General features: G+C 38.1%; 1 protein-coding gene across 5 annotated transcripts; it reads right to left on the bottom strand.

The window, feature by feature from the left end:
* Positions 1-4,063: 4,063 nt before the first annotated feature.
* fip1l1b (FIP1 like 1b (S. cerevisiae)) lies at positions 4,064-19,513 on the bottom strand. Of its 5 annotated transcripts, none has more exons than XM_067497267.1 (26): positions 19,234-19,513; positions 18,796-18,850; positions 17,846-17,912; positions 17,557-17,669; positions 17,245-17,309; positions 16,943-17,050; positions 16,727-16,857; positions 15,744-15,862; positions 15,231-15,284; positions 14,036-14,135; positions 13,788-13,944; positions 13,582-13,663; positions 13,369-13,424; positions 12,976-13,165; positions 12,578-12,724; positions 10,098-12,143; positions 9,711-9,853; positions 9,138-9,199; positions 8,921-9,034; positions 8,629-8,727; positions 6,027-8,536; positions 5,745-5,924; positions 5,533-5,594; positions 5,311-5,424; positions 4,730-4,828; positions 4,064-4,326 (listed from the first exon to the last, which is right to left on the bottom strand). In XM_067497267.1, exons 1-16 carry the CDS (start codon positions 19,310-19,312, stop codon positions 11,999-12,001), a joined length of 1,668 nt encoding a protein of 555 aa, XP_067353368.1. In that variant the 5' UTR covers positions 19,313-19,513; the 3' UTR covers positions 4,064-4,326; positions 4,730-4,828; positions 5,311-5,424; positions 5,533-5,594; positions 5,745-5,924; positions 6,027-8,536; positions 8,629-8,727; positions 8,921-9,034; positions 9,138-9,199; positions 9,711-9,853; positions 10,098-11,998. The 5 variants fall into 5 exon arrangements, with proteins under 5 accessions (XP_067353368.1, XP_067353367.1, XP_067353370.1 ...); XM_067497266.1 differs by having other exon boundaries at positions 5,745-5,890; XM_067497269.1 differs by having other exon boundaries at positions 5,745-5,890; positions 10,098-12,140.
* Between the last annotated feature and the right edge of the window lie 254 nt (positions 19,514-19,767).

Here is a 19,767-nt window from a genome sequence, read left to right as displayed (position 1 = left end):
CTCTGTGATGTTTTTTATTTGAATGTTGAATTCTGTTATACTATTGGAAAAAGATTACCACGCCAGTCGTCTCCTCCCAGCTGCAGCCTTTCACACCTCAACTCTATGTGGACCACTCTGCCCCTCCTCCTATTGTTACTTGATGGCTCCTAACAGCTAACAGCTACAGACAACTACAACGATCACCCCCCACCCCCGACTGTGGACCAGGTGAGAAGAGAGTTTAGGAAAAACAAAGCTAGGAAGGCCACAGGCCCAGACCATAATAGCCCCAGGCTCCTCAGGGAATGTGCAGGCCTGCTCAGTGATGTGGTCCAGTACATATTTAACCTCAGCCTCAGCATGTAGAGGGCCCCAGTTCTTTGGAGGATGTCCTGTGTGATACCAGTTCCTAAAGCAGCTCACCCTAGGAAGCTGAATCAATACAGACCTGTCACTTTATGTAAGTAAGTAAAATTGATTTATGTAGCACCTTTCACAGATAAAATCAAAAAGTGCTTTACAAAATGTAAAAAAGAGAGAAAATAATATAGATATTAAAATTCAAATCTAAATTAAAACACAATGATAAAATACAACATAGAGGTTCCTGAGGCTTGACTGAACACATGATCCCAAAGAACCAAGGTGATGCCTGATCTGGAGAATTATCTTATCTGGGGAAATTATCAAAGTTTCAGTCTTTTTTGGATTTAGTTGAAGGTAGTTATTGCCCAACCACTCCTTAATATAAAACAAACATCCCAACAAGCTAGACAACAAGTGAAACTCAGACTCTCTGAAAGAACAATATAACAGAATATCATCATCATGTAAGTGATAAGCTTAAAACATTGAATAATCTTAACTTAAAACATTGAATAATCCAAGCAAAAGGTGTCATATACAATAAAAATACCAAGGGACCAAAAAAGGCAGAGACATGACAGAGACATCAAGTCAGTCATGATCTGATTTATTGCAACAGCAAACCCAATAACATTTTGAAGACAATTTGTCAACATTTTGAGCTGGAATTTAGGGAAGTCTGCACTGACTTGGTTGACTGGTGTGAGAAAACCACCTGCTCCTGAACACCAGCAAGACAAAGTACTTTGTGGAAACCCTCCGTAGTCATTATTTGTGTGGACACTTTTAATGCCTGGGTGTGCACCTCAACATAAAACTGAACCGGTCCAACAACAGCGATGCCCTGTACAGGAAGGGGCAGAGTCATCTCCACCTGCTGAGGAGACTGAGGTCCTTCGTTGTGAACAGGGCACTTCTCCAAGCCTTCTATGACACTTTGGTGGCCTCTGCAGTTTTCTGCACCATTGTCTACTGACCAGATGGCAACAAGGACAGAGACAAGAAGAGACTCAATAAGCTGGTTAAGAGAGCCAGCTCTGTCCTGGGCTGCCCACTCAGTTCAGTCGAGTAGGTGGTGGACAGAAGGATGTTGGCCAAACTGACATCCGTCATGCATAACACCTCCCACCCCCTGCACCACACTGTGGAGGCTCTGAGCAGCTCCTTCAGCAGAAGACTGCTAAATCCCCAGTGTGTGAAGAAAAGCTATGGCAGGTCGTTCGTCCCCACATCAAAACAGAGACACAAATAGGAATAACTTGTTTGTGTGTTTGTTATGGTTATAATGGATGTTATGTTTGTTTGTTTTATGTTTGTTATGTAACTTTTTGTGCCCTTGTACAATATTAATTTAGATGAAGGGTAATATCGTTAATTTAATGTGTGGTGCAGTATCTGCTGCTTGTTTTTTCTCTACTGGAACACAGGAATTTCTCCATCATGGGATCAATAAAGTCTTATCTTATCTTAGTTTTTGTTTGATAGTCCCTCAGAAATCATTTGCCGGAAATTGTATAGTCCACCTGCACTGCTGGTTATGGTCCCAAATATGTTTAAAGGTTCAGTTTCTGCCCATTGAGAAACCTTGTCATCACATGAGTAAACTCTTGAGAGGGATAACCTGTAAATCACAGGTGGTGTCAAATAATTTCATGAATTAAACTGAAGGGACAGTGGCTAGCATTACTTAGTGAATGCACACCCCTGAGTAGTTCTAACATAGTTCTGTTTTGTTACCACAATAACAAAAAAGCTTGTATTAATTTCTAGATAAATATAAATTCAAAAGATGTAGCCGTACCTTCTTCTGGGTTCCGGCTAAAAGGCTGTGGAAGCTCAAGACATTCTGCCTGTTTCCTACACTCTACTTAAGCTCTGCAGCAGTCACAGTTCTTTTGTTGCCTGAGAAACAAGAGCAGTACACAAATACACTGAAGCTTCCTGTTCAGAATCCACCTGTTGTAATCACAGCTAAATATTCATAATAAAGTATTTACAATATTATTATTACTATTATACTCTTACTCAGTAAAGCAAGACGGATGGGTGTCTGAAGCAGAAGACAGTCCTGACATCCAGGTTTCAGAAGGACAAACAAACAAAGTGCTGTTAGGCAACTAGACACAAAGTCCAAAATCTGTTTGTGCAGGTTAATATATGGTCAGACAAAATTTTTGAACTACACGGTCCATCACACTTCTCACCTGACAGAGAACCCAGGTTTGAGGTTATGTTGGATACAACTGTGACACTGAAGCAAAAGCTTGTCCGGGCGTAATAAGGCAACAAGAGATGTGTCAAAACATTCACCCTCCCCTATTTACACCTGCAATATGTTTGATATTGTTAGGCTTGTTTGGAGTGTTGCATTGTGGGATGCAAAACTGAGAAGTTTTTGAAGGCAGTGGCCTACACACTGCATATTTCTATTCTGAATTGAGACACTTAAATGAGATGTCAGACATAGACAATGATTATTCCTCTATTTTTTATGTGAACAAACAAATATTACAAAGCATCTTTCATCTACTCAAGTGCTGTTGTTACACGTTATGATCATTTATTGTTAATTTGTGATCGTAGAATTGCATTTTTCTCTGATCAGGTTACTGAACTGAATGGGCTACGACAGCAGCTGTCTGCTAACAAAACATTAATAGTATTAATACTAAATTACAGTTTATTCGTTCTGCCTCTACATTTATGGACATGATGTATGTGTGTGCTTACCAGATTAGTGTGTTATGTTTCCTTTGGTAACATGATGTTGATTTTTCATCAACAATCTAGGTTTTTGTTAAAGGTAATAAAAGTAATAAACTCAGATCTCAGATCCTCGAGCAGGGCCCTTCTGGTTTTCCCTAAGACCGGCCCAAGGATCTGAGGCTCACAAAATCACTCACATCTATTAAATCACTTCTTAAAGGTCACAGGTTTTCCAATTTTGTTCTAACTGTTTTTAAACTTCTTGAGAAAATCCACAATATTCACAATATCCATCAATAACACAATAACACTCCAGGATTAAAATTTAAACTTTCCAAGTATTTCAATGAAGGGTTTTCTAACCGCTATAAAGGGTTAACTAATAGATTGAAATTGATTGAGGTTTGGACTAGTGAACCTTTTTATTAAATGTGAATTTAAAATAATTTTTTTGTCATGCTGATACAATGGATAGCATCAACCTGGTTATTGATTTAGTTAGCGATTTTCAACCAGTGGCTGTCCCAAAACGTCTGCCTGCTATGTGTTGTCTGTTTCAAGCTTAAGAATGGTTCAAAGGTTTAACCCACATATAATTTGTGTACACATGGGTTGTAATTTGATTTAAAGTTTAAAAAAGTACTAAGTAACTAACTACACTTTGTTTTTCAGAAATGTAAAATATGAACTTTGTGGTCATTAACAGTGTGTTGATCCCAGTGTAACCGTTTTTTACACAACAGAAGTATTAAAATTGTATATCAGCCCTCAGTAATGTCATGTTTTATGTTGCTGACTGTGCATTACAGGAGTCAAATCTCACCACAGGTGTGCAAACTGAACGGACTCCTCCCCTGCTAACTGATGCAGTGCAATTTCCAATATAACAATTCACAAGCATTCTTGTGTAGAATTCTGAAGATGTTGCGTGTCCCATACAATGAGAAAACTAAAAATCTGTATTAGATGGTTGATGGTAGATACTATAAAACAACAAAACCACTTCATATCCATTTAGGGTCTTTTATCGTCAGAATTCTTTCACACTGACATGTCATCTTCAATATGTAAGTATGACATTACATTTTTCACAGTGTTAATTGTTTTTCAATGTATCAATGCCGCTGGAGATTATTTTGATTAGTGTCTGCACTCCATTTTCACTGTTGATGATGGTGTTAAACTTCTCGAAAGCCTCAGAGGCCATGCCATTCATGACATTTGTAACGTCAGTGGTCCCAATTTCTTGGGTGAGGTCATCCGAGCAAAGACCTGTGAGGCAGAGAATTGTGAATATGTTTTACAAACAAAAAAAGAAGCACATTTGCTGCTCAGAGACCTAAGCAGTGATAATCAGTTTTGTTTGATGTCAACTATTTACCCACTTGTGTTGTTGTTCCACATTCCTACATACTGTCACATGCAGGTTCAGTAAATGTTTCACTTTTCGATGACAATGTGTCATGAAAAGCTGTTTGTTTAAACTGAATCTAACATAAATCTAACAGTTGCTTGTTTTTTCAATTGGACACATATCTACAACTGTCTAAATTGAAATTGAAATTTGATTGTTCTAAGTCACAAAGGAAAACTCATTAAACATTCAAATTCAAAGATTTTACCAGAAGAAAAACAAAATTAATGGCAGCCACATTAAACATGTGAATGTTCATACCTTTTTCTGGTTCCAAGAAAGCAGGCGAATATAAGTTCAGACACTCTGCCTGCTTCTTAAACTCATCCAGCTCAGCATTAGTTACCATACTTCTCCTGCCTGAGAGACAAAACTAGTGTAAGATGCAGTCTCCTTCATACTATCATTGCTATAGACTCTTATTCATGCATTCTCACAAAAAGCCGCAAAATACTGACATTCATAGTCAAATTTAGTGCTGGATAATAAGACCGTACATAATTTATTATCAAAGTCAAAAGTACAAAACATTTCTTATTGGATTTGTCTTGTAACTGCAAATAGTTGCATAAATTCTTACTCAAGTACAAGTAATGAATGTTAGTACACTACTAGATTAAATGTATTTACTTTTTAAAGATTAAATGTATTTACTTTCTCCCAATGCCCTAACACAATCTGTCTGTATCAAGTCAAGTATTGATTCTTTTCCGGATTGAATTTAGAGGATTGGTGCACATTAAATATGAAGTTCTTCGTCAAGTTTTTCAGTCTAGGAACAGGCAGAAAACAAGCACAACAATCTAAATTACTCTTATGGGTCTGTGTGTCTTTAGTCTTACTCATGAGTTGGAGAGTAGTGTATGTGCTTCCTCCAATGGTGTGTTTTCCGAAAAAAACAAGGCAGTCAGGGCAGCCAGTTTTCAGAAGGGTAGCAGACATAGCATATGGTTGCACTGGAGATAGATGCACACATACACAAAGTGCTGGGGTAATACTGGATACAAAATCTAAATGTGTTTGCTCAAAATCCTTGTATAGCATTTTGCCTCAAAGGTACTCACCAGCAGAGATAGTGTTGCTTTCTACTGTAAAATTAGCCGACAGTTTGAAGCAGAGGCCGCCCCTTTTACAAACAGAAATGAAAATAGACTTTAAATTACTCTCAGATATTTGTACTAAACAAGAGTTCAGCTCCAGAATTGCCTGAATCCCTGGAGTTTGGAATCAACTGAAATTTAAAACTTGCTAGTGTCATTTTTCTGTCTTCATTTACATTTTATAGAAGTATACTGCATTGAGGCCACCGTTTTCATTTGCAGTTGTGATTTTCAACCAGGCATTACTCAGAAACATCTTTGTCAGCAATTGGGTTCCAGGGATGTCTGTGCTTTCTGTTAAGAAAATCCATTTGCCCAGTAGCTGAAACAGACGGTGTCTTTCTTAGTTGAAAATCCTACAAACATGATCACATTTATGAGTTGTGTAATTTTTTTTCAAAACTGAAAAAAAAAAAGCAGAAAATGAAAGTGAACAATTGGATGAGACAATCTTTTACCTGCTCTTTTTGGAATTCTAGAGGCTGGGTTAGAGTCTCACAGTTGGTCACAGGACCTGAATGTCCAACAGACAGAAGGCTGAGCACAGCCACAGCAAGATGAACAAACTCCATCGTGACTCACCACATCTACTTACACAAAAAAAAATGTGAGTCGATCCTAAAAATGTATGTTGTGTGTAATGAAGCTGGTTGGTTTAAGCTTATATGAGGGGCAAGTTCAACAGTTCGTCCCACATAAGGACTTGTTATTTACCTCAGTGTGGAGATGTATGGTGGCAGTCTGGTTTAAAGGTGAATGTCTATTGATTTTTAGTTGTTTTTTTTTTTCAAAATCTAAAACATGGTAATTAATAAACAAGATACTGCATAGTAACTCTTCTTTAAATAGGAGTCATGCAAAGGTCCTTCTAGCTCTACAGTACTAATACTTAAATAATGTATTAGCACTCAATTGTTACCAACTTGTATCACTTATGTTTATGTCACATTGTCCATAAGTGGTCAAATGTCATCACAGGTATTTCTTCAGGTTTTATCAGTATTATGCTTAGTAAATTTCTGCTTACACAAAGATCTGTTTATCTTTGCATATAGAAGCTGATTGTTTACAGGCCTGTATCAAACGTACGTAGTTAAAGGTCAAAGGTTTCTCACATGGAGTCCTTAGTTTTTTACAATGTGTCTGTTTTTTTTACTATCTGGTTGAGCTAGTGGGTGGGGATTTTGTCTGGGGGACCAAGTCAACAAAGATTAGAACAACTGCAGCATGAGCAGCCACAAGCCATCACGAGGAGTTTTTTTGTTAAAAACAGGGAAAATATATATGAAAGTGAGAGGAAAGTAAAGTACAATCACATTTTAATACATTGATACATAAGTGCTCACAAAACTAGAAGCACAAGAAGCAGGTTGAGAGTTGGTTGAGTCCCCCTTTTATAACCTTTTACGTAATTTTCTTTTTTACACTGGATTTGAATTATTGATGTAATGATGTTTTTAATGTTGCAGCTGGTAAAAGTAAAGCTTATCTTTAACTTATCTTGACACTTAACAATACACACTGTACATGTTGTTTGTTTTCAGATGAAACAACCCAATACAACATAACATTATGTAGCTTTATTTTATAAGAAAGAAGCCTTACAAGTTGTGAAACCATTGAAGCCTCCAAACAGCCAAGGTTTTCACCTCACTGTATTTTTGTTTTCTCAAACTTTTTTCTCAAACAGGGTGAGAAAAAGAAGATAAATGTGAAAAAAGAAAAGAGGACCAAACAACTTTGGATGGAACAAACTTTTTGATGTGTTTGGTCTGCAGTTTGCACTGCTTTTCTTCTCTGGTCATAAGCTGAGGCCTACTCTCGTCTCTTTTCTTCACAGCCCCTTCCCCCCTTCCCATCTTTCTTTCTGTTTTCTGTTTTCACTTACCCACTTTAAACCTCTATCAGAAATACTTCAGTTTTGAGTGTTTTACTTAGAGCCCTCAGTCCTGTTGATTGAATACGTAAGAATTTGTGATGCTGCTGATTTGCAGGACAGCTACACAATAAAAGATTGGATCAATTTCTCTGAGAAAATGGTAACAGTCCAAGAAAGGAAAGTTGAGCTTTTCTTGTGAACAGCTTTTCTCTGTGCATAAAAACAAAGAAACGACAACAGGCAGGAGAAATGGGACGACCTGCAGTCAACACTGAAGGTGCTTCTGTTATAGCCATTTGGCAGATGCTTATTCAAAGTGGGCCGCCTGTGAGCTCAGTCTCTCGTCCAGACACACGTGGACTGGAGTCGGGGATTGGTTCACCAAACCTGCAGATAGTGTACAACCTCCTCTACCCACTAAACCACAGTTATCTATGTTTAAATTATGGATATTTTAAAATCTCGCACTATGAATGAATTAAAACTTCTTAAACATCCCGAGAAGACTGCTTACTGAAAAAGGCATAGCTCAGTGTGTGTAACTGTGTGATAATAACTGTAAATGATACTGTGTACAGCCACAGGAAGTAGGGGTGCTGACAGCACCACCCCTCTACCACAAAAAAACATTAGACTATAAACTTACTTCCATAATTATATAAGATTTCTTCCCAAAACCACAGCCTAAAAGGAGCTGTTGTAGCATCTTGTCAGCCACATATTGTAAAACAGTGGCTGCTTGTTTTCGTGGGGAAAAACAGTGAAAATAACCTAAATAATGAAGAAAATATGCCTGTGTTGTTTCTACTACTACTACCAAATCCTCCAATTACTACAAAAATAAGGCAGTTTATAAAAACATTTATTGATAATTAAAATGTATCAGGTTTTATCATCATAAAGAAACCAATCATTAATTCCTAATAATAAAATTATTTGTGGCATGAACAAAACTGAGCATAAATCAGTTCACAAACATATCAAAAAGCTTATCCAGGATTCTTGCAAGTCCATGTCCCATCTTAGCCTGTAATAATGAGTTGAGGGCACTGAGCCCCTCTGATGATGGGATGTTGTCTGGGCAGATTTCTGTGTAGGTACACATTGAAAATAAGTCACAGTACCAGAACCTCTTTTTGACATTAAGCAGGGACAGCATGTGGAGACAAGAAAATCCTCACCATAGTTTGGGTCCATCATTATAGGTGATGGCATATGGAGACATTCTGCTTGTTTCTTGAACATCTCCAGCACATCCGATGAGACCGTTTTGTTCCTGCCTAGAAACAAAGGAGTTTGAAGTTAAAATTTCACCATGAAATTTGTTAAACCAACGAAGATACATATATTTATACTATATTTAAACAGTAAACAAAAGCCACTGCTCACATGAAGCAGCTGCCTGGTTTTAAGTGAGTTCATTAGAAAACATTTATTTCAGTATTTTAGGACTTAGAAGTCATTATTTCTTACTAAAGAGCAGAAGACTGGTAAAATGGTCTTTGTCAGAGGTAACTTCTTCGTGCACAACCAAACAGTCTGAGCAATCAGTCGTCAGATAAACTTCCTTAAGGTAGAAAGGCTGCTCTGTAAAAACCGAAAAACTGGAAATGAGAGGGAATTCTGTGACTCTTTGAATGCAGGTTTCCACTCCAGAGAGACCTTTAATACACTGTGGATCTTGGCTCACCAATTATCATTGTGCTGTTTTCAAAGGTCACATTGTATGTTAAACTGGAACATTCACCGTATCTGTAAGGAAGAAATGACAGGCAACAGCATCTAGCAGATTTACATAAATTACAATTTACATATTTATATCTGCTATCCTTAATATGTCTATATTATTAATAGGCCAAACATTATAAACCTCTTAAAAGTGCAGTTAACAGCCTGCAGTTCACTGCAGACCAATTAGCCAGAAATATGGCTCCAAATTATTGCCGGTGTCCACATGGTTGTGTTAATAAGCATCTGTTTAATTGCAAGTTCATTGTTTCAACTTTACAAGCTGACTGTTAATTGTTTACTTCCTGTTTACTCTTCCGCCAAGTGGCCAGAGTTAATTAATTTTGCTTGTTTATTTTAACCAGGTAATCACATCAATAAAAAGTTACAGCGACAAAACGCTCATCCTTATGGCATTTACAACAACAGCAGGTCTACACTGCCATGGTATCAACCCAAACTCATTTCTACGTCATCCTTATTTCCCTCCAACACATGTAGCCTTCAGTGCTGATGCTGGTGTGTAGAGATTTACATTCTCTGAGTCTGAATGAGATTGAGGATGCTTCTCTGTGCAGTTGCAGTGATGTCCAGCCAGACACTTGTCAGCAGGCGGCCTAGAGAGCGGCTTCCTGGCAAGTCAGAGCTCCCCCCGACATACAGCCACCTACCCAACATCTGGAAACCACAGACACATCACATCTCTGAGACAGTTATTTGTACGATGAATTAAATGTGTGGTATACAATTACATTTTGCTCAGTGGTCACATACATTATAAACACAGACATTAGGTAAGTCTTTGTTTTCCAACAATGGACACGGCCATCTTCTGGTTCCAAATTAAAATTTTATAACTGAGGAACCGAGGAGGATTTGATGTAACTTTTTTCATAATTCATAAACAAAGTTAAGCACTTACATCCTCATTGCTGACAGTTATTGGTTTTACCAGATGGTCACATCCATTTAGAGGAGCAAAGTTTGCCAATGAGAGAAGACTCAGAAGAACAACAGCAACACATTTCACCCTCTGGATCCCTCTCTTCTCTTTTTTCCTAAAGCTTTCCATCTGTAGCTCTTACTGTAAATGTGCCTTCCCGCTTGTCTCCCACACTATCCGTATATTTTGTCTCCAGGTTTACCTCTGCTATGCCTGCCTTGCATAGACAGTCTTCCCCTGTGGGATTTAAACCACGTGTGAGCTGATGTAACCAAAACAAATAGCCACCAAGGAGAAGAGACTTTGACCCGTTTGAGGAATTTGGCCTGGTGCATGTGTATTTTGTTAAGATCCGATCAAACGTTTCTGATCTGTCACTAGAACATATCAAAAGGTGCGATAATCACAAATTACATTTAAGTTATTTGATTGGGTTTTTCAATGTTCGGTGTTCAGTAGTAAACAGCAGAGGTGGCAAAAATAAAGTAATTTTACTCAAGCAAAAGTACTGTAGCTGTGGTAAAATTGTACTTACATACAAATAAAAGTAATTTGTGTAACAGTTTACAAAATTAAAAAAATAACATTTTTTAAATTAATCTGAGTAAGTTACTAGTTGCTTTTTTGTCTTCTAGGACCTCAGTGCAGGAGCATGTTATTTTTCATCTTAGATCAAAAATGTAAATATGCACATGGTTTTTAAATGCAATAAAACATTATGCCATTATACTTCAGTTGACAGATTTTTGTTTCATGTCATCTTCAGAATATAAACCATAACAGAATCAAACAATGAGTTACTTCTGCTTCTTTAAGTTATAACACGGAAGGTTTACTTTTATTAGCATGGAGAATGTAAAAGATCAGCGGCAACAGTTAACTTACCTGAACACATTTTAGCTAAACACACAATAAATGCAAATTGTTTTCCTTAATATGAATAAATAAACAAGTTTACTAGATTTTTACAAAATGTTCAGTTTACTATGTGGGGTAACTTTGACTTAAACTAAAAATATTTCATGTTTATTGTGCAAATTACATGTGAAATCAATTTCAAAAACCTGTTTCAGCGTTTTATGTTGCTATGTGTAAAGTAATAGTAATATTATTATAACAGTAAAGTAATATTTAAGGCAGTTTCATCGTTTTGAGATGAAGCTGAAAATAGTTTTAGCATCAATTTTATATAATAATCCATATTTGTACAGTCACCAACCTTATTTATTTATTTATTGATTATTTTCAAAAAGCCTAATGTGTCATAAATACCTTTGAGCGATTTATAATAATTATGATTGGGAATAATAGATTGTATGTGAAGAATAAGTAAAAATATTTCATCAAAAAAAGTCACAAAAAGTCTTTATCAAAAGTGTTTTTTTAATTGAACTTAACTGACAGCTCTTCATAGGTGTCTTTATACAGGACTAGAACAAAAGGACAATGAACATATAACAAAAAGAGCCAATTCTGCTGATGCTCCTATTTTTACAATGAAATCTGAGCGTGACCAAATCGTTACAGCACTGCTCCAAGAGTCAGGCAGGAGGGAGGAAGGACGTGGCAAAAGACCGATTGATGCTCTGCCTGAGGTCAACTAGTAATGGAAAGACGGATGAAGTAAGAAGACAACTATCCCTTCTTTACCACCTACTCTGCTCCATCCATTCTCCAAAGTGATGTTAATGATAAATGATATTAGGATGGAGAAGGATGGAGATTAATGGAGATGGGCCCGATGGGACACACTGATCATTCTGACTGACTTTCTGTTTCTGTTGGTCTGCACTCAACTCGTTTCTTTCCATCTTTTTCAGCTTATTGGGAGACTCTGGAACAAGACAGGCGTAGGAAAGGAAGATGGGAGGTGAAAAGAGCTACTCCATGGCCTCCTGGTTCTCTTGGTCTCCACTGATCTCTTCGCTGGCCTCTTTGCCCTCCTTACTCCTCTTGCTCTTTTTGTGTTTGTGCCTCCGGTGGCTGTCCCCCTCCTCGCTGTCGTGCCTCCTCCTGCTACTGCTGCTAACGGAAAAAAAGGATGAGAGTGCAAAAAGGGCAGAAAGGGAGATTGAAAGTAGAGGAATACGATTAGAAAAGAGAGCAGAGGGCAGAGAGGAAAGGTAAGAAGAGATGGAGAGATGAAAAGAGCAGGGAGGGAGGAACAAGAAGATCAATAGATGGAAGAAGAACAAGGGAAGGTGAAATGAAATGAAGAAGGGGTACAAGTGAAAAGAGAAAGAGACAGCAAGGTGCCAATAAAATAGGAGACAAAGGTGAAAATAGACAAATAAGAAAAACATTTTTAGTCTTACTGAAAGATAGTCAGTTTACCATTTAACCATTTATAATTGCTGTTCATACACCTTATTAACAAGTAGAAAATTTCAGAATAGGGGTTTATGGGTTTAGCAACAGTCAACTGTGCCAAAACAGAATTTGTGTGTGTGCTTATATACCTGCGGGAGGACTTGTGGCGTCCTTCCTCTTTCTCTCGGTGCCGCCGCTCTCTGTGTCTTTCCTCTTTTTCTCGGCTCGACCGGTCACGATGGCGCTCACCATATCCACGCTCCTGGTACTCACGGTAACGATATCGGTCCTCGTCGCTGTGGAAGTCAAGGAACAGTGCTTTTACTTTATTTTGTTACATTTGCAGGCATCTTAAACCTGACAACTGTCTGCAGCAGATATTTTTTCAGTTTGTGACTGATGGCATCTCCATATTCCCTATTTACAATTGGATTTTCAGCGACATACAAGGCACTTTAGGTAAATTTGTAGTAGGAAAAAAACAAAGAGAAATGAAAAAGCATCATCAAAGCATCATCGTGTGTGTGTGTGTGTGTGTTTTTGTTACCTGGTGTAGCCCATAGCTGTTGGACTGTGTTCCCTCTCCCTCTCCCGCTCGTGAGTCCGTTCTCTGGGTCTGTCTCTGTCTTTTTCTCTCTTGTCATCACGGCGGGAATAGTAGTCCCAGGGCTTAGAGTTGTCCATCACTGGGGGCCAAGGAGGAGGTACGCCTCCAGTCATAGGTGGGGGGTATGCACCTGAACAGAAGGAGAGCAGGACTTGGTTCTTACTTATCATCTGTAATCTCTCAGATGACGATGATGAATTTTTTGATGCATATTTATACTCAGAGTGAACACCAATGAAACCAAAGCTGTGAATACCAAGAAATACAAATATCTGCTTTAATGTGTCGAAAACAGTTTTTGACTCCACATGTTTATTTAGTAAAACCTTGTACCTTGAGGGAATGGGTACGGAGGGACAGCGCGTCCATCGTAACCTCCAGGGTGGCCACTGTGGACACAGGCAAAATGCAAGTTACTAAAGATAGTGTGTACATTTCTACAAGCTCTACTACCAGAACAGAAGTACAATATTTAATGTGGGTATGTTGAATTTTAAAATCTCTCTGTATGTTCAATTACTGCTTTGTTATGTGCATGAGTGTTACCTGTCCAAAGTTGGGATCATAGCAGGAGGGGGGCCACTAGGTGGAGGAGGAAATCCAGGAGGAGGAACAGTAATTGGTAACCCTACAGGGAAGAAAGAGCAGAATACAGCAGGAAAATGCAATACAACTGCATATAATGAGCAGCATAGTGTGGTTAATAAAAACTAAATCCCCGGAGAGCAGCTGAAAGAAAAGGATAAACTTACTGGGTGGAGGAATGAGTGGGGGTGCAGTGCTGACATTTGGAGGGGGTGGGAGAAATGGAGGTGGGGGTATGTTTGGAGGAAGTGGTCCTGGGGGGAAGAAGGCAGGAATCTTGGCGGGAGTGGGTTCAGCCTCTGATGTGGAGTGTTCGGAGATCACCTGCACAACAACAGGGAAATATAAATTAGAGATCACATAGAAACAGCTAAACTGTGTTTGTTTTTTAAATTCAGGCGGTGCTCCTGTTTACCTGGATATTGTTGCCATCCAGGTTGTGCCTGCGTCGGCCTTCAACCCTGCTGATGGTGGCCATCTGCCCACCAATCACATCTATGGTACCACTAGTCTTCCTAGTAAAAGAATATGAAAAATAAAAATCAAGGTACTGAGCGGTATCCATACCAAATGACATGTTGACACATCTCATACCACTCATACAACAAGCCAAGTACTAAATAAGCATAAATAAACTACACATAAAAGTCTCAATGTGGTCCACAGGGAGCACAATTTGACAAAAATATAGCAACTTACAGCCTGATTGATAAGAGTTTAAAGAGATAGTAGACAATAATTTTCTTTAACATAAACAGATAATTACATCCACATTCAGATGCTTTGGACTGGTTGTATCCAATATAAATACCTCATATATACAATATATACCTCAAACTACCTTCTACACTTAATTATCAGTGAAGAGACACACCCATACCTGTATATCTGCATTAAGCTAATTTCTGCCAATTATCTAGGAAACAAAACCATTTCTTCATGTATCAAAGTCTCATAGCAATTAAAGTGGTAGGGCTGGGCGATACATCAAAATACTTTGATTAATTCAAATGTTTGTTTCTGAATGATGGAAATATAGTTATTACTGGATCTGCTATCACTGAAAGGCTCTCTGGAGTTACAATCATTATCATCATTATTCTCTTCCTCCTCCAAAATGTAGATTTCTTGGCCGTATCGCCCAGCCCTATGCATGTATGTTTCAGGGTGTTAAAATGGTTTTCTCATTTACAAAAATGTATGACCCTCCTGTGAAGGTAATACCTTAGGAAACAAAATCTAAATTGGCTACATTTATGATCTGTATCATTGCTATACAATTAGTTTTATTTGCAACCAATACTGTCAGTAGTTACATATCTATCAAGGGGCCACCAAGGTTATACATGAACCTGAGCTGCATTAAACAATTGGTGCCTCTCTTAAACTCTATAGTATGGTAACCTACTATGTTTTGACACATGCACATCAACCATCCCAAAAGAAAGACACATGGGCAAAAGCATCTTTGGGGCCTTAAAAATAGAACTAGGAGTTTTTCTGTGGTCATGCTTAATGGTCAAGAAAAACGCCAGGCCCCTGCTTTTACTATCTACACGTTCCCCACCAGGCTGAGTTAACCTTGTTGGGACAAGGCCATGCCCACTTACGTATAATAGGACATGTCCTGAGCAGGCGGGCCAGTCCACTGTGGGGGAGAAATCCTACCATTTTGAAACAAAGGACAGGTGTAAAGGAGATGAGAGCAACATCGGCCCCAACACACAAACACACACATACAGCCCATGGGATGGTGACCTGTTTCAGCCCCTAGGACACTTGTAAACTTGGCTGTGACCAGGTGTGTTTTTGAGTGTCAAGATAGTGTCTGAGCAGGTTAAAATTCAAAAAGTGAGAATATGAAATGTTTGTATTGTGTGGTGTCCGCTGAAATAATCTTTTAAGCTACACAAACTGCCCATGACTAAAAAATATTCCTTCTGCTGAAGATGACCCATTTAGTGTATGTAATGCACTTTAATCTAGCCCTCTGCTGCCTGGACACATCGTTGGCTTATCTACTTTTCTTTACAATTAATTTTTAGTGGAAACACTTTATTTCTAGTGCATGTTTTTTATATCGATCTATCCTAAAAAGTGATATTAAAAAAGGGAAATTTTACCTGGTGACTTGACTGACGGCAGACTTGTACATGCTCACAGGAGAAGTGAAGTCTGGCTTTGAGGTGTGAACAGGCAAACTGGAGATGTCTTTCTCGTTACCTGTTCTGCCTTGCTGGACCTAAGAAAGAGCCAAAATAGGATTATTAATACTTAACAACCTAGAAATATAGATGGCAGTGTATGTATAAAATGGGGGCTTAAGTGTTTCTAATAATTACCCATTTACCACAAAGCCGGTTGCAGGGCTGGTTTAGAGCCATAGCCTACTTCAGTTTCGCTGGCCCTGAATCAGTTCTTTCCCTCATTAAATTGCAATGAATTTGCTCTGGGAAAGAAAACTGTTTCTAGAGTAGCACTAATTCTTTGCTGACCTGGAACCAAGTACTTATCAATAATGGGGTTATTGTGACCGACAAGACCCAGTAAAGGTTTGTTGTAAAATTAAAAATACCTGTGTCATTTATTAGATTTGTATAACTGCAATATAGTCAATACCAGCATACCTGATACTTGTTAGCCACCTAAAGGCTAAGGCTAATAATGGCCAATATTAATATTCTAAGTTCAGTGTTGTTAAATAATGTTACCAGGCATAACAATCATGCCAATCTAGGGTTACCAAGCCAGGAGCAAAGTTTGCAAAAAGACCGTTGTTATTGTGCTTAGCGTTGCTGTGAAAGGGGCGACATATACAATGACACTAACGTGGTGCTACAGTGACCCTCTAGCCTGTGTGAAAGCAACGTGGTTCTTTTTGGTTCAGGTTTGCAAGTTGAACCAGCTATAGGCACCAGCCCAGCCCAAACAACATTAAACAATGATTAAGTTTGTTAAGTTTCCAGTTACGCCCACAAGAAAGAGACATAAGGAAACTGGCAATCTCCTAAAAAAAAAGGGAGGCTCATAAAGAAAAACCGAAAGCTGCTGAAATGTAGAGGGAGCTGAAGGAAACATATAAGGAGAATGAGTGGCAGTCACTTACAGTGATCTTGCTTGTCACCGAGCTGACGGTTGAGACCTCCAGACCCATACGCAGCCTCTTCTGTTTTTCACAATAGGCCTTCCATGTGTCTTCATTGAAGCCATAGTTAAAGTAGTCTGACAGATCCGCTCCTACACAAACAAAAAACTTGTGAGATATTTTACTCACTGGAAATTTTTACCTTTGTTTTACACACCAACACTAATACACACAGACCTGGTTTCCTCCAGGGTTTCTCTTCAAAGGATTCCATGTCCACTTCCAGCACTGGAACGCCGTTAATGTTTCCAGAAGCATCTAAATCCACTCCCTTCAGCTTTGAGGCTATTCAAAAGAAAGAAAAAACAAACAAAAAAAACAAAACCAACAAACACATTTTTAAAAGACACTCTATGCAGGATAATTATATTATTTATGTTTTGAGTAAGAAGTGAGAACAATAGGACATAATGGGAAAAGACATTTTAAGGTCAAACACTCAAGAAAACGAACAGCAGTTTAATAATAGAGTGCAACACCTTGTCCATAAGGTCTGGAGCCTGTTGTCTTTATGTTGAGATTTACAGGTGGAGCTCCATAAGGTCTAGGAGAGGGAAAAGGTTTCCTAGTTAATGACATGACAAGGTCCACTCTATATGAAAGCAATCATATAGAAAGCACACGCTACACAAATAACTTTTATGTTTGTTAGTGACATTTTGTTTTTAGAAATCATCTAGTGTAACATGTTACCCACAAAACATGTTGTCTACAGCAGAAACCTTGTAAACACACCCACATCATTTTTTCTTGTTTTAATTAAATAATTAAAGAATTCTATTTGAACTTACGTGTACTGTGGTGCTCCAGTTTTTATGTCTCCAATTGTGACCCGAACGTCATCATCATCATCATCACTGTCGCTGTCACTGTCCACATCCTCACCTGTGGCTTCACCAGTGGCCTGACATACCGAAAACAACAAGGTGATGGGTATTTCAGAGGTACACACAACTGTTAATAGATTGACATTTAATTAATTTCAACAAAAAGTATATTTATTTAATTAACTACAAATGAGAAACAAACTACTACAAAGAACACCTTGCAATACACACTGTATGCATGCAAGCTGCTTACCTCAGAGGCCACTCCATTTCCTGTAGCATGCGTAGCAGCATCTTCTGTGGCAGCATCAGCAGGTGCGCTGTGGATAAAATAAAGTATTAAGTATAAAGTTCCTTCAAGTTACAGACAGTACACAATATGTGCACGTGTACTTATTGCTTTGTCTGTAGGTAGTGACGACAATTAAAGCTATCATTTTATATTTTTCACAAGCAGTTTTTTCTGCTGCTGTTAAATGTTTTCTGGAATGTCTTTAAACACAGCAAAACAAGCCTTTGCAATAAATATGATTGGTTTCTTAAAGATATCAGTCAATAGGAAGTATGTCTTTGCATCTTCCTAGACGTGTGCTTTAAATTGAGTATAATATTAATACCAGAAGACAACTGCAGTTAAAGTCACTGCAGCTACTTCAAATAAATCAAAAAAGCACTGTGCACATAAAAGATGTTGACAATAAATTAGTCAAATTGAATACAATACCTAAAATCCAGATGAACGTACCACAAGTACTGAAATAACATAATATTATGTTATTTCAGTACTTGTGGTATATATGTGTGTGTATATATATATATATATATATATATATGTGTGTGTGTGTGTGTGTGTGTGTGTATGTATGTGTGTATGTATATGTATATATGTATATGTATATGTATATGTGTGTATATATATATATATATATATATATATATATATATATAGTGTGTGTGTGTGTGTGTGTGTGTGTGTGTGTGTGTGTGTGTATGTATGTATATATGTATATATATATATATATATATATATATATATATATATATATAAATAAATAATGTACATCATCGTAGTACATCGTAGTTCAATATGTGCTTTACTGTACATTAGTGTAAGGTTCTTTCATATTTCTTCATGTTTAACTCCCAATTTGGATGTGAACAAGTGTCATTTAAAACAACGGATGCAATGTGTAAAGGTGTTACCTGACTGCTGCATTCAGTTTGGCTTCTTCGTCATCGTCTTTACCCTCAGACTCATCTGAAACAACATAACATGTAAATTAAATTGATTTCAAACATACCTCACAAAAGGCCTTTAGCTAGTTTTTGTTTAACTCATCTAAATAAACCAGTGGGAGGCAGAAAGAATATTTACCAAATATTAGCCATTTGTATACTACTTCATGATAGCAGAAACTCAAGATAAACTTTTCCCATTGATTTAGCTGCATATAGGCCAATAAAACCAACCCAAACAGGCGCTAGCTTCGCGTTAGCTCCCAGGCTAACTCCTTATTTTTCTATGCTTGTAAACGGTGTTGTTGGTTACCGTTAGAGACTAATTATGAGAGCAGCTGGCATGCAGCGTCACGTCCCTGTCACTCAGGAGGAGCTCTGTTTGTGGAATGAAGGGGTTTTTACCTCCATACAGCCATTCTTCCTCCTCATCTCCAGCGCTGGCATCAGTGGTGGTTGTTTTGTCCGCGTCCTCCGCAGACATGTTCGGCTACCGGGAGGACTGAGGCAACAGCAAGTAAAATGCTCAGCGGAGATTCTAACTGCAAAAATAAGTTAAATAAATAAAATACACGTACAGTTTCACCCTTTAGCGAGGAAACGAAATGAAGAACAAAAATTATGACTTCATGGAATAATCTCCAACCACTTCGAGTCACTTTGAACCCGGAAGAGATTGTTGGCGTCCCCGCTAAGGTCACCGTGTTGGCGCAGAAAGCAGAGCGCCCCCCAGTGGTACTATGCCATTTACTGGTCAAAATGGGTGGAGAATGATGGTGGGTAAGTGCGACCTTACGGACTACATGACAAATCATGTATACAATTTAAAAAAATATATTTTAATAGTCATGGTAAAAGAAACACGTGATAAGATTAACCAATGGAACTACCCTTAACACATTTAACTCTTAGATGACAGGAGCCTACACTCTTGAAAAT

The sequence above is a fragment of the Channa argus genome, chromosome 3 (assembly GCF_033026475.1).
Source record: "Channa argus isolate prfri chromosome 3, Channa argus male v1.0, whole genome shotgun sequence".
Classification (NCBI taxonomy): Eukaryota; Metazoa; Chordata; class Actinopteri; order Anabantiformes; family Channidae; genus Channa; species Channa argus.
The sequence above is the reverse complement of the archived record's forward strand: the minus strand, read 5'-3'. Positions and strand labels throughout refer to the sequence as shown.